This window comes from Neomonachus schauinslandi, chromosome 1 (genome assembly GCF_002201575.2).
Source record: "Neomonachus schauinslandi chromosome 1, ASM220157v2, whole genome shotgun sequence".
Classification (NCBI taxonomy): domain Eukaryota; kingdom Metazoa; phylum Chordata; class Mammalia; order Carnivora; family Phocidae; genus Neomonachus; species Neomonachus schauinslandi.
Window position 1 is genome coordinate 11108479 of NC_058403.1, and position 21165 is coordinate 11129643.

The 21165-nt window shown below is 40.0% G+C and overlaps 1 protein-coding gene across 2 annotated transcripts in view; it reads right to left on the reverse strand.

The window, feature by feature from the left end:
* The window catches only part of ITSN1 (intersectin 1), a 159719-nt gene that overhangs the window by 114534 nt on the left and 24020 nt on the right, over window positions 1-21165 (reverse strand). For both annotated transcript variants that reach the window (XM_044913500.1, XM_044913508.1), the window contains exons 6-11: window positions 20117-20213; window positions 17225-17325; window positions 11991-12054; window positions 8790-8927; window positions 6865-6980; window positions 524-786 (exon numbers count right to left, since the gene is read on the reverse strand). In XM_044913500.1, coding sequence (XP_044769435.1) covers window positions 524-786; window positions 6865-6980; window positions 8790-8927; window positions 11991-12054; window positions 17225-17325; window positions 20117-20213 — 779 coding nt within the window. The remainder of the gene's footprint in view (window positions 1-523; window positions 787-6864; window positions 6981-8789; window positions 8928-11990; window positions 12055-17224; window positions 17326-20116; window positions 20214-21165) is intronic.

Sequence of the window (21165 nt, forward strand, 5' to 3'; positions counted from 1 at the left end):
ATCAGTGGTTTGGTACGAGACTGTATTCTCAAAAGCCTGACCCTGAATGTTCTTAGCAACATCATTCATAATAGTCAACAAAGTCGAAAACAACTCAAACGTCCATCAACTGATGAATGGATAACTATAATGTGGTCTGTCTGTGTCATGGAATATTCTTCAGTCATAAAAAGGAATGAAGTACTGATAACATGCTAAGTGGAAACGAGCCACAAAAGGTCACATGTCGTATGATTCCATTTCTATGAAATGTCCGCAAGAGGCAAACCCGTAGAGACAGGAAGTCAGTTAGTGGCTGCTGAGGGCTGGGGAGTAACTGCTTTATGGGTAAGGAATTTCTTCTTGGGGTGAGGACAATGCTCTGGAATTAGACAGTGGCGATGGTCGCACAACTCTGTGACTAAACTAAAACTAGTGAACTATAAAAAGAAAAAAGAGGACCGTGTTGATCGATTACTTGAATACCTAGGGAAGAAGGGCAGCAAGAGCACACGCGCCCATCGTGGGCTCCACAGCGGCTTACCTCGCGCCTCTCGATTTCCTTCCTCCTCTCCTCCTCTCTCTGGCGTTCCAGTTCCCGCTGCTTTTCCAGCTGCTTCTCCAACTCCAGCTGCCGCTTGCGCTCCTGCTCGTGGCGCTCCCGCTCCTTCCGCTCCTGCTCGGCGCGCTCCAGCTGCGCCAGGCGCTCGTGCTCCTTCCGCTGTTGCTCCAACAGCGCTTGTCTCCGCTTCTCCAGCTCCAGACTGCCGCGCTCGAAATTCTCACGCTTCTTATCCTCAAATGTTACTTGAAAACGAGAAGCAGGAAGATGCTGGAAAGTCATGATTTGCAACATACTCTTTTCAAAGGAAAATTCAGGCACCTTGGAAAGGTGGAGTATAAACGCAAAGCAGAGCTCCCGAAGCTTCCGACCTGCCCGTGCCTCACGCAGAAGCGCCACACCAAAAACTTTTTTTTTGACACCAGAAAACGTTTAGAACAAATAATTGAGTAAAACTGCAGAATACAAAATCAATATACAGATATTGGTTGCATTTCTATATACTAATAATGAACGATCGGAAGGAGAAATTAAGAAAACAATCCCACATACGATGGCATCAAAGAATACAAATTAAAACCACAATGAGATACCACCTCACACCAGTCAGAATGGCTAAAATTCACAAGTCAAGAAACGACAAATGTTGGCGGGGATGCGGAGAAAGGGGAACCCTCTTCCACTGTTGGTGGGAATGCAAGCTGGTGCAGCCACTCTGGAAAACAGTATGGAGGTTCCTCAAAAAGTTGAAAATAGAGCTACCATACGATCCAGCAATTGCACTACTGGGTATTTACCCCAAAGATACAAATGTAGTGATCCGAAGGGGCACGTGCACCCCCAATGTTTATTGCAGCAATGTCCACAATAGCCAAACTATGGAAAGAACCAAGATGTCCATCGGCAGATGAAAGGATAAGGAAGATGTGGTATATATATACAATGGAATATTATGCAGCCATCAGAAAAATGAAATATTGCCATTCGCAACAACATGGATGGAACTAGAGGATATTATGCTAAGTGAAATAAGTCAATCAGAGAAAGACAATTATCATATGATCTAGATGATATGTGGAATTTGAGAAACAAGGCAGAGGATCATAGGGGAAGGGAGGGAAAAATGAAAAAGATGAAACCAGAGAGGGAGACAAACCATAAGAGACTCTTAATCTCAGGAAACAAACTGAGGGTTGCTGGAATGGAGGAGGGTGGGAGGGATGGGGTGGCTGGGTGATGGGCACTGGGGAGGGTATGTGCTATGGTGAATGCTGCGAATTGTGTAAGACTGATGAATCACAGATAATACATTATATGTTAGTAAATAAAATAAAAATCACAAATAATACATTATATGTTAATAAAAATAAATTAATAATAAAAAAAAGAATACCTAGGAAAAAATTTAACCAAGATGGGGAAAGACCTGTATACTGAAACCTCTAAGACGCCGGGGATGAAAGAAACTGAGACATAATTAAATGGAAAAGTATTCCATGATCAGAATCAGACTGGAAGAAATAATATCATTAAAATGTCCACACTAACCAAAGCAAGCTATAAATTCAATGCAGTTCCTATCATTCCAGTGGCATTTTTCACAGAACTAAAATAATCCTAAAATTTATATGGAACCACAAAAGACCACAAATAGCCAAAGCAGTCTTGAGAGAAAGAAGACCAAATCTAGAGCTATCATGCTCCCTGATTTCAAACTACACTGCAAAGCTATAGTAATCAAAACAGTATTATTGGCATAAAAACAGATACAGATCAATGGAACAGAACAGAGAGCCCAGAAACAAACCCATGCTTAAATGGTCAATTAATTTACAACAAATAAGGCAAGAATATACAATGGGGAAAGAAAAGTCTTTGCAATAAATGGTGCTAGACACCTACCACATGCAAAAGAATGACACTGGACCACTTTCTTCTCACACCAGGCACAAAAATTAGCTCAAAACAGATTAAAGACGTGAATGTTAGATCTAAAGCATAAAACTCCTAGAAGAAAACATAGGCAGTAAACTCACTGATAGTGCTGATGGAACACTGCTTTTTGGAACGGACTCCAAAGGCAGTAACAATAAAAGTAAAAACAAACACATGGGATTATGTCAAACTATAAAGCTTCTTCACAGCAAAGGAAACCATCAACAAAATAAAAAGCCAACCTTCTGAACGGGAAAAGAAATTTGCAAATCATATATCTGATAACAGGCTAATATCCAAAATTAGGGGGCACCCGGCTGGCTCAGAGGAGCATGCGATTCTTGATCTCGGGGTCATGAGTTCGAGCCCCACACTGGATGAGAGATTATGTAAATAAATTTTAAAAACAGATAAATAAATAAATAAATGGGAAGAGGATCTGAATAGACATTTTTGCAAAGAGGCCACACAGATGGCCAATAGGCACAGGAAAACATGCTCATCACTCATCATCAGGCAAATGCAAATCAAAACCACAATGAGAGGTCATCTCACACCTGTCAGAATGACTATTATCAAAAAGCCAAGAAATAACAAGTATTGGAGAGACTGGAGAAAAAGGAACCCTCCCAGTTAGGAATGTGAACTGGTGCAGCCCCTACAGAAAAACAGTATAGAAGTCCCTCAAAAAATTAAACAGACAAACAAAAACTGCCATATGACCCACCTACCACCTATTCTACTTCTGGGTATTTACCCGAAGAAAATAAACCCATCAATTCGAAAAGATCATTACAGCATTGTTTCCAATAGCCAAGACATGGAAACAACCTAAGTGTGAATCGATGGATGACTGGATAAAGAAAATGGGGTACATGCACACACACATTATTACTCAGCCATAAAAAAGAAGGGAATCTTGCCATTTGCAACAACATGGATGGACCCTGAGGGTATTATGTTTAGTAAAATAAGTCAAACAGACAAAGCCATACAGCATATGATTTCACTTACATATGGAATCTAAAAAACAAAACTCAGATCCGGAAACAGAATGGTGGTTATCAGAGGGAAAGGGAGTTTGAGGGTGGGCGGAGAGGGTGAAGGGGATTAACTGTATAATGACAGATGGTAAAACTACACTTAAGTGTAGTAATCACTTTGCAGCGTTCGCAATATTGAATTATGCTGGACACCTGAAACTATTACTATATACCAATTTTACCTCAGTTTTAAAAAATCCTAAATTATTTGCTAACATACTCTCCCCTCCCCCACTTATAATCTTCCTAAAACAACAGCTCTGCATCACCACCAACCTCCTTTCCCTCCCTATTACTCTATGCTTTTCCTTCTCCATCACCTTGATTGAGCAACTGACCCCCATCTCCCCTGCACCATGAATCTCCCCCACCCTACCTTTCTCCTCTTAGTTGGTAACTGTGCTGATGTGTCTTCTATTTAAACAAATAAGACAATTTCTGAAAGCAGAGGTAGGAAGGTGAGTATCCTGTGTTTCAAACTATGTCCTAATCAGTATGGAGATCACATTCAATAAACAATTTTTTCTACTCCATTTTTCAGTTTCCTTCTTTGAGAACACCAATTATGAATTTTAGCCTTATTTCTCAGGCCAATCATTTTTTCTCTAATCCTTGCTAGCATTCTGTTTACAACCACTTAATTTTCCTTTTAAAAGAAAAAAAAAAATCCTGGGGCTCTTGTGTGGCACAGTCGGTTGAGCATCTGACTCTTGATTTCGGCTCAGGTCATGATTTCAGGTTCGTGGGGTCAAGACCCATGTCGGGCTCCACGCTCAGCGTGAGTCTCCTTGAGATTCTCTCTCTCTCCCTCCGCACCACCCCCACCCCAGCTCATGCATGCACCCGCTCACTCTCTTACTCTTTCTCCTTCCCTCTCAAAATAAATAAATAAAATATTAAAAAAGAAAATCCCAACCTCCACGTCCCTTATGTTTTCAGCGGTGTCCCTTCAATTTCGTGTTTGCCTCACATGCTTCTCCCTCAGAACCACCCCGGGCAAGAGAAGCTTGCATCACCCTCCTGTGCAGCACGCCATTCCCATTGTTCTCTATTACAAGAACTGTCACTTCATACTTTGTCTTGAGATCGGTAGCTGTGAGCATCCTTTCTTGGCTTCTCCCCACATTCCCCATTTGGCCTTCACTGCTTTAGAAAGACATTCCTCACACATTACAGTTATGGATTAGACATGAAACACGGCAAGTGTGTTTTGGTTTTCTTTTCCTTCTTGCTACTTTCGTGATTGCAGAAGGCAGCATCCATTTCGCTAGGTGACCTTAAAACTGAAAGTCCCCTCAAGCACAGAAAGGAATGGAATGATGATACATGGTACAGTGTGGATGAGTCTCAAAAAGAGGAAGAGAGAACTACCTCTACTTCTCTCTTCCCATGTGTTCATATCAAGGAAAAGTGATATGAGGATATAAAAGAAGGCCACCACCTGCATGCCAGAAAGAGAGCCTCACCAGGAACCAAACTGGATGGCACCCTGATCTCAGACTTAATGGCCTCCAGAACGGTGAGAAATTCACCCTGCTATTCAAGCCACCCAGACTGCTGCATTTTATTATGGCAGCCCAAACTAAGCCACTGAACTGTGTATTTTTTAATGATCAATTTTCTGTTATGTGAATTTTACCTCAATTAAAAAATACCTCAAAGTCCCTACACATCTTAGTTCCAATATCTGGCCCTATTTCTGCTACATAGGAGGCAAATAATAAATGGCTACTGAAGGAAGGAATGAATGAACACAAATCTCTGATGATGTCACTTCCTGTTCAGAACTCTAAATGAATGTCTACCACCAAGAGGAAAAGAAAATCGCAAATTCAAAGGATTCCTGTCCTTATTTGCCTTTGAGACTTCATTCCCATTCATTCCCATTATTATCATCCTGAAATGTTATTCCTTTCCACTTGTAATGACCCTATTCAATCTTCAGTCTCAACACAACTATGACTCCTCCAGAGATCCAGCCTTTCCAGCCTATGCCAACCAGTGTAAGTAAGCTCTGCTGTGCATCTGTGATACTGTCTTTAGGGATTTATTGCACTTATATACTGCTTTGATGATTGTTTATATGGATGCCCTAAATCCTCAATCATATTATAACCTTCTAGAAGGTAGGGACCACATTTTTAATATTTAAATTCTTCACTGTACTCAACACAAACACATAGCTTTGCATAAAGAACATTTTCTTTTTTGGTTTTTTTTTTAAGATTTTTTTTTTTTTTTTGAGAGAGAGAGAGACGACAGAGAGAGCAGTGGGAGGGGCAGAGGGAGAGAATCTCAAGCAGACTCCCCACTGAGTGCAGAGGCTGATGCGGGTCTCACTCCCACGACTTGTGAGATCATGACCCAAGCCAAAACAAAGAGCTGGATGCTCAACCGACTGAGCCACCCAGGCACCCCAAGAACATTTTCTTTCTTTTCTTTCTTCTTTCTTTTTTTTTTTAAGATTTTATTTATTTATTTAAAATGGACAGAGAGAGGGCATAAGCAGGGGGGAGTGGCAGAGGGAGAGGGAGAAGCAGACTCTGCTAAGCAGGGAGCCCAATGTGGGGCTCAATCCCAGACTCCAGGATCATGACCTGAGCCGAAGGCAGATTCTTAACCAACTGGGCCAGGTGCCCCCAAGAACATTTTTAATAATAAGTTTATCAGTGAACAAAGACTGATTTAGTTTAAAGAGGAAACTGGAAGAGCTAGTGTCCTGAGCAGGTCAGTTAACCACTGAGCACTTTAAATGCAGCTACATGACACGGACAAAGTATTTAATATAAAGAGACTCCATAATAAATTTCATTAGCTTCACAGTATCAATTATCATCTCATCATTAATAATCCATAGCCACCTTAGAATATTTTAATAGTGTGATGGGTTTATCACTGCAAATGAGGATTTTTAAAAATAGGTTCATATTAAATTTAAAATAGCTTTCTGTCATTAAGGAGTTTCCAATTCTCTTATAACAACATCAGAAAATAACAGTAGGGAATTTCACATTCTATTTCTACACTGCTGGTATTGAGCAAACACCATAAAGGTTTACCAATTTTGACTGTTTTATAAATAACATTTACGAAATTTTTGTATAGTGGTAAATAATCAGATTTCAATTTAAAAGTTAGAACAAGGGCGCATTAGCAAAGTACCTAATGTTCTTATTTCTCTACATATATGCAAATCCAAAAGCATATTAAGAGTGTGTCCTTTCGGACTAAGGTCAGTTAAAGGAACACAGCAAGAATGCCAGAAGCTAAATTTAGTTTTACCTCCATCGTTGCCTGAGAGGTAGAACATCTCTAATATGATGTCAAATATAAAGACTGCCTTACCAGGTAATTTCTTCTCTAGTTGTTGCTGTTCCTCTTCTAAAACCGGTTCCTCTGGTAACCTCTGATCGACTGCCGTTGAGCTGATGATAGATATACCACTGCCAGATCGAACTCGTCTGCAATTGTGGGAAAAAAGATTCATACATAAAGCTGTCTAGGTAGAATTGAGCAAATTATGGAAAAGAATTGTTAAAGAGTGTGCCACATCATGGAGTACATTTCATTTATAGCGAGGAAAACATAAAGATTTGGTCCTCTTTATTTACAAAGAGTTTTTTAAAAATGAGTATGTGAATATCATCAGACTCTAGAGTGCCCAGCTCATTCAAATGTTTAGAGCCATCCCCCAAATCAGGGCAATTCCAAAGGACTGAATTAGTGAATCATCATCACCTGGTCTAGAACAGGGCCTGGGTCACAGTCAAGTGCTCACTGTTGTTACCACTACCCTTTTACAGAACATTAAATCTGCCAAGGGAAGATGAGCAGCTCAGCTGAATGGGAGTACCTCTTTTCCCTTTACAAAGTCTTTCTATCCATTTTATCTTATAATAAACACATGAAATAGTACACATCACAGGCCCTAAAACAAATCATTTAGGTTACTGATTAGTTTCACCTTAAGCCGTTAACCTTGCTCTTTTATTTTTTTTTTTTTTTAAAGATTTTATTTATTTATTTGACAGAGAGCACAAGCAGGGGGAAGCTGCAGAGGGAGAGGGAGAAGCAGGCTCCCCACTAAGCAGGGAGCCCGATGTGGGACTCGATCCCAGGACCCTGGGATCATGACCTGAGCCGAAGGCAGCCGCTTAACTGACTGAGCCACCCAGGCGCCCCAACCTTGCTCTTTTAAAGCAATCTACCTTTTCGTCAATGCTTTTCTATCAGCTTCCAGTCTTGCGTCTCTTACAGTGATCCATGCAGCTGTCAGACCGCAGAAACACTGCCCAGCTACGGTTTCTTCCAACAGCCACAGATTTCTCGGCTCGCTCCATGTACACACTGACAGCCATGGCACACTTTCTCTTACTTTTATGGGGATCTCTGCACACAAGCCACCCCCCCCCCACCCCGGTCTTTGAGGAATCAGGACAGAAATTCTTACTTTTCTTTCTTTTTCTGTTCTCTGTGCTTGTAAGATTTCATATTTGTCTTTTAAAGTTAAAGCCGTGAGACGTCGTTGTCTGAGAGGGGAGGTGTGCGGTGTGTGAAGGTAGACCAGTCACTGCACATTCCTCCCAACTGGACCTTGGTCTACTCTCTTGACAACTCCACTGAAACTGTGTTTCAGACCAGGATAATTTTCTTTAATTAGCTTCCTGATTATAATTTCTACATTGCCCATATTTTGTTACCTAACCAGTGTGTAGAATTCACAGGCAGAATCTCCCTGCCTTAGTTTCTATGCACAGGTTAATATCGTTTTACTTTGTTAAAATTTTTGGTGAACTTTGATTAGATAGATGGGTATAAAAATCGACCACCTTTTGATGTTTTACTAATAGACTCGAACTATTTTAAAGAACGGAACAGGCCCGGGGTGCCTGGGTGGCTCAGTCGTTAAGCTTCTGCCTTCGGCTCAGGTCATGATCCCAGGGTCTTGGGATCAAGGCCCGCATCGGGCTCCCTGCTGAGTGGGAAGCCTGCTTCTCCCTCTCCCACTCCCCCGCTTGTGTTCCCTCTCTCGCTGTGTCTCTCTCTCTTTGTCAAATAAATGAATAAATAAATAAATCTTAAAAAAAAAAAAAGAACAGAATAGGCCCAAGATTAACACAGGACCTAGATAAGAACACTTTCTTGAATTCATGGATATTTCATTTACTTGACAGGAATAAAAGTGACTAAGAGAGACACAGCCAACAAAACCCAGTTTGAAATTCACATAGCAAATCCACAATTTCTTGTAAGAGCCAAAGGTTCCTTACCTAAAGGAAGGTGGAATGTACTCTGGAGGCAGGATAGGTGGCAGTGGTTGGCCAGACATAGCGACATCAATTAGGTGCATAGCCAAGATAAATTCTTCTGCTGTGAGTTTTCCATCTTGATCAATGTCAGAAAGATTCCTATTCAACAAAAAGTTAACCATATTCTAGTGTCATGAAAATGCATGTGTGTTACTATTCACAAGTGATTGAAATGTTCTGTTTCCTTATTCCGACTCTAGGCCAGTTGAGTCTCTCTGTGCCTCGGTTTATAAAAATAGTACCTATTTCATAGTACTGCTGCAAAGATAAAATGAAACAATCCAAATCGTTGGGATGGTGTTCAGCATTCAGCAAATGTTAACTATGATTATAATTATACTCTTCTCAAGCCTTGCCAGCCCATTTAAAACGTATCATACTCACATTCTGTGTGTCTTTAAACACTATGCTCAGCAAACTATCGGGTCAGATAGTAAACATTTAAGCTTTACAAGACATGGTCTCTATCACACTGAATTCTGCCCTTTTGGCAAGAAAGCAGCCATAGATACATAAATAAATGGGCATAAAACCTCATTTACAAACACAGGTGCAGGCCAAGTTCTACTCATTTAGGTTAGCTTGCTAACTGCTGACCTAGACCTACAAGGGTGGATCTTTATGGCCTTCAGCCGGAGTCAAGATGTTGGCTGCTCCTTAGTCTCAAGATTCAGTGGCTACCATTCCTCATAATCAACTTGCCCTGGTAGTTAATGAGAATAAACAGATTTTTCCAGCAAGTCTAAGAATGGGATTTTACTTAATCATTTCTGGACACCAAAAGAGGATGCAAGACAACAAAGACGTTCACCAGAATGCCAACAAGACAGATACTACATTGGGAAACTGGCTTTGCTGATGCCATAAAATCAAGAAATTCCTCTTAAATCTGAAATTTCCTTGGGTGGCATAAACCAGTTTTTATTAAAGGTGTAATGTCCATACAGTGACATTTGCCCTTTCTAGAGTACAGTTCTGCAAGTTTTGACAGATTCAGTTGCATAACTGAATTCAGTCGTGTATCACAATATATAGAACAGTTCCATCACCACGCAAAATTCCCCTGCATTTCTTAGTCACCCCCTTGCCTTGCCCACAGACCCTGGCAACCAATGATTTCTTTTCTGTCCCTTGAGCTTTGTATTTTCCAGATGCCAGAATCCTGCCTGTTCTTCCTCATCATCTCCTCCTTCCCATCCCCCACTACAGCAACTCCCTGGCAAATTCAATTAGAAGGCAGGTGGGATTCTTTTCCCCCCATACTTGCCTAAATAATGGCTGTGAACACTTAATTAAAATATCTTTCTATTGTATAGAAAGGGAATATAATACCATTCAAGTAGGAGAAGACTTAAGTATTTTTTTCAAAGAAGGCAGGTTATAAATGAGATACTAAAGCATTTCAATATACTCTAGTGTCACGAGAACACCTAATAAACTACCAATCAACCTCCATAAATGTTAGATCTCAAGTTTACATTTCAGAAGGTCCTAGGATACTGGTACATACCCAGACTTAAGAGATCTGGATGTGTCATATTAACTGGTCTATTATGTTTATTACCTGGTCTATTATTATTATATTTCAAAGGAAGACCCTTTAATACAAAGCAGAATGAACCAGGATGGGTGAAGGAACTAGAACTAGAGTGTGACCACTTATGAAGCAACCGTATCAATGGGCCCTATGGCAAAATCATGAACCTCGATTCATGCAATTAAAGTAATCAAAAGCGGGCGCCTGGGTGGCTCAATTGGTTAAGCGATGCCTTCGGCTCAGGTCATGATCCCAGGGTCCTGGGATCGAGCCCCGCATCGGGCTCCCGGCTCCGCGGGAAGCCTGCTTCTCCCTCTCCCTCTCCCACTCCCCCTGCTTGGGTTCCTGCTCTCGCTGTCTCTGTCTCTGTCAAATAAATAAATAAAATCTTTAAAAAAATAAAATAAAATAAAGTAATCAAAAGCTATGAAAAATCCTTACAAAACAGGGGCGCTTGGGTGGCTCAGTCAGTTAAGCATCTGACTCTTGATTTCGGCTCAGGTCATGATCTCAGCGTTGTGAGATCAAGCCGCATGTTGGGGTCTGTGCTGGATGTGGAGCCTGCTTAGGATTCCCCCTCTCCCTCTGTTCTTCCCTCACCCTCCCTTCCTCCCTAAAAGAAAAAAAAAATCACTGCAAAATAGACATTTATGTGCCTTCTGATGAAAGTACACTGCAATATCTCTGATGTAGTCTTGCCGAAAACAAAAAAAATCAAACTTGAATCTGATGAGTGGTTCTCATGAGTGGGATGATTTTGTACCCCAAGGGACATCTGTCAATACATGGAGACATCTTTGATTGTCAAAACGGGAGATGAGGGGTCATGTCACTGGCATCTAGTAGGTGGAGACCAAAGATGCTACTAAACAATCTACAATACACAGAACAGCCCTCCACAATGAAAAATTATCAGGCCCAAAGGGTCAGTCGTGTTGAAGTGTAGAAACATTGCTCTAGATCCAATTAACCATACACAGGAAACCCAGGAATAAATTAACACAAGGAAGCAACCACCAAAAGATAGACTAGAAGAAACTACAGGATAAACAATCTGGGATTTTCTTCTTTGGGGGGATCAGAGAACATGGGGGAGTTTACAGAACACTTAAACCAACTGATGCAAAATATAGATTTATTTGCATGATTTGAACAAGTCAACTACAAAAAATTATGAGCCAATCTAACGAATCTGATCACTACCTGATTAACTTAATGATAAGATTTACTATTAAACATTTTTGGTGGACTACTGATGGTACAGTCTTCTTGAAAAAAATCCCTATCTCTTTTGGAAATTCAAGCTAAAATATTTGCAGATGAAAACGATATAATCACTGAGATCTGGCTTAAAATAATCGGGAAGGAGGAGGGGAGAACCAGGACTAGTCACAAACTGAGACTTACCATAAACTGTGTGTTAGAGAATTCATTAATCTCTCTGCTTTTGTATTTTTCAAAATCAAAAAGGGGAAAGAGTAAGAGAGGTAATCTTCACAGATCATTGGAACATTAAGCATAATTCCTACATCCCCACCTATAAATATTGGTATTAATCTAAAGACCCATGAAGCCATACCAATTTAAGCCACTTTATACAAACCAAGGAACTTTTTATTCCTTACCATATTGAAGCCAGCTGAGCCTGTGGCAAACTTGATTGCATAAGAATAGTTCTTGCTTGGGGACCTAAACAGAAACCGGGGGAAAAAGTATAAAGATGAATCAGCAAATCTTCACTGTCCAGGAAGACCAGTGTTGTGCACATAAAGCACTGTGCAACCTCATGCAATCACAATGCTTTAAACAATATTTGCTATTACCCAAGGGGCTTTTTCAACAGGAAATTAAGCCCCAATGAAAAGGAAAAAAAAAAAAAACAACAAAGCACACCACAGCATCTGGCACATACTCAATAAATTCTTGTTAAATGGATGGTTAATGAAAAAAGAGTATGTAAAAGATTAGGGTTTCAAAATGTAACCTGCCCTTTTATCCAGATTATCATCTCTATTTGTATCAGGCTTTTATTTACAAAGCTGAAACTTCTTGTCTCTAAACTCAGCATCTTCTGCCACTGAGTGCTGCCTCTACCAGGACCACTATCGGAGAAGATTCAGAGAATCTTAGAGGAGGAAGGACCTTAAGAGAGGACAACCCTTGTAACTGTTTCATTACAGACTTGAAAAAAAAAAAAAAAAGGTCTTGCTCAAGTTTGCACAGATGGCTAATATCACAACCATTTCTTATGTTAGCAATAAAGAATGCCTGGAATTCCAACTCTGCTCTCCAAATCACCTCTTGTTTCTTAAAGTACTTGTAAATATCTTCACCTCTGGCATGAAACTGGGCTTAGATATCATATAAAGTCTACAGTGGGAAATTCTGAGTGTTGAAATAAACCAGTGCTGGGAGAGAGACAACTATATCTTATATCCATCACTGACTCTCAAGGTGTGGTCCCGGGACGACCGATGGACCAAGGAATGGAGAGTTGTAGCAATTTGGTTGGGAAGATTGCCATGTATAAATTTTTGCTTTTAGCTATTTCATTTTTCAAATGGCACCTCATCGAAAAAAAAAAAAAACCACAAAAGTGGATGTGTTTTTGCAGAGCAAGCAGTAGCAGTTAGGGACCTCTGAGAATCGCCCCTGAAGTGTCAGCACAGGAAGTGCCCGAGACCTTGCCACGAGACTCAGGCAGGCAGTTTCCTCATTAGTTGGACCCAGTTTTCTCATTTCAGATGTCCTTTCCAGATTTACCAGTCTGTGCTCCATCAAATAAGGAACTATAACATGGAGCTTAATATAGCTCTAGCACATAAAAAATGCTAAATTAATGGTAGTTAATATTATAGACAATATTCGAACTTTGATTTACATATAAAATGTGGGCAGAAAAGCACACATGAACATATACATACGTATTTTCACATGTGTACAGGTATACAGCTGAATTTTCCAAACTGAAAATGGTCAAGTAAATCATACCTAGATTATGAAATAGCACCCCAGAAACCCTATCCAGTTCCCCCCTTTTTTTAAGAGAAGGGGAGGTGGGGGGTAGAGAGGGAGTGGGAGAGAGAGAATCTTAAGCAGGCTCCACGCCCAGAGCAGAGCCCAATGAAGGACTCCGTCTTACCACCCTGAGATCATGACCTGAGAGTCAGAAGCTAAACCAACTGAGCCACCTAGGCGCCCCAGCTGCAGCTCCCTTCTAATCATCCCCCTGACCAAGTGTTGCCCAACTTCTAACAGCACAGTGTGCCCTTGGTAAGTCTGGCTTATTCTGTTCCACAAAGTGTATGCAATTGTAGGACATTAACCCTAACTGTTGTGTGGTATATCATTTTGTGAATATGTAACAATCTATGTATCCATTCTGTTGATGGGCATTCAGACAGTTTTCAGTTTGAGGCTATTATGAACAGCGAACCTTCTAGGTTTTGGCAAACATATGTACACATTCCTGTTGGACGAGTGTGTGTGTGTGTGCGTGTGTGTGTGTTGGTGTCTGTCTGTGTGTACTGGGAGTCTCTGAGAAGCAATCTTTTTAAAATTAATGTGAAAAGCTCTAGAAGTTCTGTGGTATACTGGAATGAGGAAAGTACACTGATCATTTTGTGTAGTCTCTAATATTGTACTTAGCATGTTGGAACATAAAAATAGAATTAGCCAAACTTTAGTGAATGCTTTAATTGATACTTGTAACAATTCTCTCCCCTTTAGAACTACATAAAAGGAAGATAGTATTTCACCTACTACCAATAAAAAGTGTAATAATAAACACACAAAAAGAACTAGTTCTGGACCTAGATGGGGAGCAGGAGATTTGGATTCCAGTCCTGACTCTTCCTACTCCCTATGACATTAACAAAAGTACTTTCACTCTCTAAGAGTAAGTTCCTTCCTCTCTAAGTGAGGGAAATGATCTGGAACAGCGATTGGTAAGACACAGCCCACAGGCCATATCTGGTCCCCCCTCTGTGTCTGTAAATAAAGTTTTCTTGAAACACCCCCATGCCCATTCACTGGAGCATGACACATGGCTGCTTTTGAGCTAGAATGGCACAGTTGAGTAGCTGTGACAGACAAAATGTAAGCCTAATATGTTTATGGTTTTGTTCTTTATAGAAAAATTTTGTTACCTACCACACTAGAAGACCACAGCTTTTTGCAATTCTTTTTTTTTTTTAAAGATTTTTATTTATTTATTATTGAGAGAGAGAGAGAATGATAGAGAGAGAGCATGAGAGGGAGGAGGGTCAGAGGGAGAAGCAGGCTCCCAGGGAGCCTGATGTGGGACTCGATCCTGGGACTCCAGGATCATGACCTGAGCCGAAGGCAGTCGCTTAACCAACTGAGCCACCCAGGCGCCCCGCTTTTTGCAATTCTAATACTTGACTCTGTACGTCCTAAGACAAGGAGTTGTGAAACATCAAAATAATCACCAACACCTAAGACGGCCTCCTAGCATAATAGAACAGCATAAAATTGAACTCTTGAGTACGGAGAACTATCCTGTGGAAGCCCACATCCATAAAAAAGATATCAGTTTTGGGGTACTGGCTCCTATGGAAACATTATGGGGATAAACAGAAATCCCAAGTTCACAAGCCCTACTATGGGCACGCATGTTTGTGTAGGGAAGCAGGCACGGGAAAGACAGAAATAATTAAATGAAGTTAATACTTTATCTCAAACAGTGCCTATCACTTCAGCTTTTGTAATTAATATAAATAACCAAAGAGCATATTCATCATTTCACAAGGCAAGATTAATAAAATCCCTCTTTGAGGACAGGCTAGCATTGATAAGACTGCCAGAATTCTACAGCTACTTACATTATTTTGATTCAAGAATGGGCTCTCTCTACTTTTTAAGACTGTCTTGTCTAAGAGCGCATAATAGTATACACATCAAGTTGTGAAGGAACGAGGGGGTACCCACCTAAACAGGTGTATCAGCTAAATTAACCCAGGTCATCACTGGGGTAAAATGTGCCACTGCTAGATTAAGTATGCAGAGAAACATGAGCAAAGTCTGCTCTTTCAGGTATATTTCTTTTCTTTTTTTTTTTTTTTTTAAAGATTTTATTTATTTCTTTGACAGAAAGAGATAGCAACAGCAGGAACACAAGCAGGGGGAGTGAGAGAGGGAGAAGCAGGCTTCCTGCAGAGCAGGGAGCCCGATGTGGGACTCGATCCCAGGACCCCGGGATCACGACCTGAGCCGAAGGCAGACGCTTAACGACTGGGCCACCCAGGCGCCCCTTTCAGGTATATTTCAAATTTTACTGTCTACCTCATATATTAAAAGTTCTAAATATTTAAGTGCTTGCGTCATTATCTTTGGGATGAAGACACTGCACTTCATTCATAAAACACAGATCCTACACCAAGAAAGAGGACTGCTACATCAATGTCTCATCTGGATACTATTTTAATTAATTCACAGCAAACACCAACAATGCTTGGAAGACCTGTTCTCAGATTCACTGACAACATAGTTCTGGGTCTGCATGGAGCGCTGGTGTGAAACAGACCATGTCGAATTATACTTAAAACTACACTACTGAATATTCCTTCAGTGCCTGTGTAAGCTGAACTGGTTTCCCACAGTATGTATAAAAATGACAGCGATGTTTTAGCAGAGTGAGCGTGGCATTTAGAAAATTTGTGTATAATTACAATTTGCCCCCTCGGATATAAATATATACTTGTTTGAGAAGACTGCTGAGATCCTTTTTTAGGGATAAGGCTCAAGATTAGATCAGACCCTTCCAAATCTCACCCAACGCTGATATTTTTTAACAGGCGAACTTTTCTTTTGTAAGTAAAAATTGCAATTGTTAGGTGATAACAGCACAAAAAAAGAGAGTAAGAGTCAGAAATTTAAAATACCTTTCTCCACGTCAGGAAAATTCACTCTTTCTCCTTCCTTCTGTACTGTTAAAGGGCAGTCACATTCTTTCCCTTCTCAATGTTTAGATCAGAGGTATCTATTCTCCTTATTAAAATTATACTTTTCTTTAGAATTCTCTCATCAATTTTGAGAAACACTTCTGGATAGTACCCTAAAATCCTTTCTACTGATATAGATAACAGAATCTTCTCTTTTTTCTTTAAATCCATGGAGGTCACATAACTTAACTCTGACTTCTTGTACAAGAAATAATCTAACTAGGTAAAGTGACCTCCAGCTAGTTAGGGGCAGAGGCAGGCTCCAAGCTCCCCAACCAATTACCTTCACCCTGCAAGCTGCCTTAAACACAGGCTCTTTGAGAGACACTTTCAAGGTCAAGTACAAAGCTGGACTTCAGAACCAGTTTGGGTTTCTATCAGTGTTTCTGGGCCAGTGCTCTGATGGGTATACTAGTGCTGTCCGCTGTGCAGCAGGATCCTAGGTCTATGTTCCATTTACCAAGAAGCACCAGGGTCAAAGCCTGAGGCACTGGAGAAGAAAGTGTAAGCGTGGCGTTATCAGGAGATGAGAACTCAAGAGAAGAATGACAATGAAGGGCGCCTGGGTGGCTCAGTTGGTTAAGCGACTGCCTTCGGCTCAGGTCATGATCCTGGAGTCCCGGGATCGAGTCCCGCATCGGGCTCCCTGCTCGGCGGGGAGTCTGCTTCTCCCTCTGACCCTCCTCCCTCTCATGCTCTCTGTCTCTCATTCTCTCTCTCTCGAATAAATAAATAAAATCTTAAAAAAAAAAAAAGAATGACAATGAAAACCATGTTTCGAAAAAAAGCAAATAGCGAAAGGCATTTGGAGACCATCTACGGTCCAACACCTGGAAGCAATCTGCATTTGGAATCAAAATCGTATTTCACTAAATTAATTCTCATTTGTAAAATACCTGTTAAGTGTCCACTCATAGTTTTGTCATGACTATTGAATAACTGTCTGTATTTCAGTCTGGATGACTGAGGGACAGCCCACTCTGCCACGGGAGGGACACTGTGGGGAAAGAGGATGAACAATGAGGAACATATTTAAATTCTTTAACAACAGTAAACTAAGAACTTCCCTAGAAAACAGCTTTAACATTTCATTCACTTTCTAATCACTACTTCTGGATTTTCTGTAATGAGTATTTCTGAATTTTAAGGTTAGGAACATTTCTCTCAAAATAGACACGCTCGTTATTTTTCCAGAATCAAGGGAAAACACAACAGACCAAGTGACTGTTCCAAGTTACAGATACAATTCAAAATTTAAAGGTTCTACAAAACACGGAAAAATCTCCTTGTCACTGAAGTGATACACTAATGCCCAGGCTTTTCCAAACTTCTAAAAGTTTTCTTTCAGCTTAAAAAGCAATGCTGATAGCAAACAGATAACTGCCTTTAAAGGTATTCATTCTTTAATATTTATAACTTTCTATTTAGCAAAACACATTAACTTCTTAATGAAGGGAAATCACTTCATTCTGGGAAGTTTCAATTCCCACAAATGCTGAGAGAACAGAACCTGTCCAGGGTCATGGTGAATCAGGGGAGCGGTAACGGAAGGAGCTTTGCCTTCTTGCCAGCAATCCAGTGCTGACCTTTCCCTGCCCAAGTGCATCAACTCTGACCCAAGGAAACCACTACCAGCAGTCAGAGGGGTCTACGCCTCCTTAGTGATCAGGTCTCAGGGTAGTTCCTCACAACTATCACACTGGTACCTACGGCTTGTCGGAGCCCGGTGTCTAAATAGGGCAATTTAAACACAACGGCTAAGCTCTCAGTAAAAATGGCATTCCACTTCCTGGACAGATTATAACTAATGTCCCACTTGCAATTTCCTTTGATTTCAACAAAAATATCTACTTCTCATACATAAAAGCAAAATTTTAATCATAAATTAAACCTCTTAGTCATCATTTATATTATACTTAAAAATACACACTTCATAAAGTATAGGAAACAGATCCCAAATACTTGAAAAGTATCTAATTATATTCACCTTTTCAATTATTATAAATTTCTTAGTAAAAAATACTTACCAAGATCGATTCTGCTGTGAGTAATTCTGCAACAACCTTCTCATTTTAAACTAACTAATATTTTGCTGATTCCCACTCTTGCCTACTTTTAAAAGCTAATTATCTTTCTCTTGCACCCCTGGAATATGGGGTGTTGCACACAGAAGCTGCCCCAGATTATACTTATCAAGTCATAGTTTTCTGCTGAGACTTTCCTGAAAATTTAAATGCACGAAAAACTTCATTAACAGGTAACCAAAAACTACATGCCACATTCTAAAAATTTGCCGGAAATTTAAATTATTGAAAAGATGACTACCAAAAAAACCCCCAAACCAGCTGTCTTAATAGCATTAATGTTTGCTAATACTGATTATTTGTTCATTCTTATGTCACAAATCAATTTTAAGGCAGGCTTAAAAATCTCTTGTGGAGAGGCACAGAAAACTCAAAACATCAGCATGGTAAAGGAGAAAGACTAACAAAGAAGGAATTCAGTGTTAGTTTACATCTCAGCTCTGCCTTGTGGTAAAATGCAAACCGTCAGTGAGGATTCTAACCTCTCGGGGGTTTTCTTCCTCATTCACAATTCTGAGAGTATCTACTGCAGGTGACTGGGGGCTGAGTGGGATTAATGAGGTGTTTGGCAAATAGATGCTCAACAATATTCCTGAGTCATAGGAGTAAAACCTTAATTGAGTGGAACGCAAATATCTGTATACCACCATTAACTCAAGTTTCCAGAGCAAACTTCCATGGTTAGGAACTCATGCCTTAAAATCAGAAAGAACTCAGTTCAACTCCTGTCTCTGTCACTTCTGAGTTAGGCTATTTTGGGCAAATTACTAATGTCTCTGAGCTTCCTCCTTATCTACAACATAGAGAGAAGAATCTAGTCATCTTATAGGGAGGATGGTGAGCATTCCAAGAGCTAATGTGCATAAATCAGCATTCGGCATGGCACTTTTCAGTTTATGAATTTCCTTTAAATCATTTTATAAAGGGTTATAAATTGTTCAATTATATTCAAAACGCTCTTCTCTTGAAAGTGGGAAAATGACTTGATTCACTTAGGAAAGGTTTCTAATGAGGACTAAAACAAGAAAAGATGGAAACATCTTCACTTACATCCCCTTTTAACTGCAGAAGTTTGGAGATGGCTTACAAAGAGACTTAACGTTTCCTCTTAGTTCAGCAGTATGCAAGGGGGAAATTAAAGGTAAAAGGAAATAAAAATAAGAAATATAATATGAAACTAAGATTGGTCAAAATATAAGCAGTAAGGTCGTATCAGCTTTGCCAAAATTGGGCCACATATTTGATCAGTAATGACTGTCCGCTAATCTGAATAATTCATTTCATAAAAGGTGGTTTTAAATAAGGTTTCAGTAACAATCCACACAGATTCTATGACTGTGGACTGTGGCTCTAATCTTCACCTAAAAAATTTTATACATAAATTCTTAAATGATTAATACAAAATAGTTAATTTTCCCCTCCTACCTGGAGTTCAATTTCAATATTTTTAAACATTAGTAAAACTGGTACCTATTTGTTTTCCTTGCTAAAAAAACAACACCCAAAGCTTTTTGAGGAAATGTCATGTTCTTTATCATCTCTGCAATATATAAGTGATAAAACCTGGTAACATTATCCAGAACTAATTATTGGCATCCTACAAAACAGAAGATAATAAAGAAGTAGCTAACTCATTTTCAGTTTTAGGAGTTAATCAGATAATGGCTTTAACTCAACTGCCCAATTAAAAACAAGCACACTTACCTAGCCACATCGAATGACTGTGCCTTCTGTAATTTAGTGTTTAATTGTGACCCGGGACCAGATCTACTAAAGGAAGAGCTCTTTGGCAATGTGGCTGCTGTAAAAATAAATAAATGTTGAATAATTTTAATCCTACAAAGAAAAGAAACATTTCCTTACTAACGAAAATGAGAATACACAGTCACCAAACCTGAGGCAGAAATTAGTCTTCCCTTATCACCCAGGACTCAAAAAAGAGTTATTCCCTCCTCGCTCCCTGCCCTTTGCCAAAAAATTTTCCAGATTTACTCATTCATTCCTGCTGAAAATCACCTTCCTAAGTAGAAATGTTTACAGTCCATGGATTTAACTCTTTGTTAAACGTTTCGTATCACATTTTATGGAATCTATACAGATAGCTAAAGAAACAACAGCTTAAACACATAGGATATGGCAGTTCCTTAACTGTGCTGAAAGTATGAGTTCCAGACAGAAGAGCCAGGAAGTCCCAGCCTTGCAGTCCTGGCCACACAACAGGGGATGCTAGGGAGGATCAGCAGCTCTTGTGTCTGATTCTCATTTGGGCTGGTGGTTAGTGGTGAGCCAGGGAAAAACTCTGAGCCTTAGCCTCATCCCCCTCATCCCTGCCTACTATCTTGCAACATTTGCCATCAGCCACAAAAGCAAGAAGACGGAGCGCATGGATTCACAGATACTACTGGAAAAGCAACTGCAACAACTTTCTCAGCTGTCATTATCTGCGGACATGGTCACAAATGAAAGGTAAAATACATGGGACAAGAAAATCTTTAAAAAAAAAAAAAGGAAAGGAAAAAAGGTGGAACATTTAGATTCTTTGGCAGACAGATCTTGACAGATGTAAGAAACCCAAGAAGCTGGGCACAGAAATAATGATTCAAATATAATCATTACCCATGGCTAAAACCCAGGCCATCCTCACTACTGAATTACGCAGACACATCCAAAGTACTTAAAAAAAAAAAAAAAAAACTTCCCCCAGGGGCTTCTGGGTGGCTCAGTCAGTAAAGCATCCGACTCTTGGTTTGCGT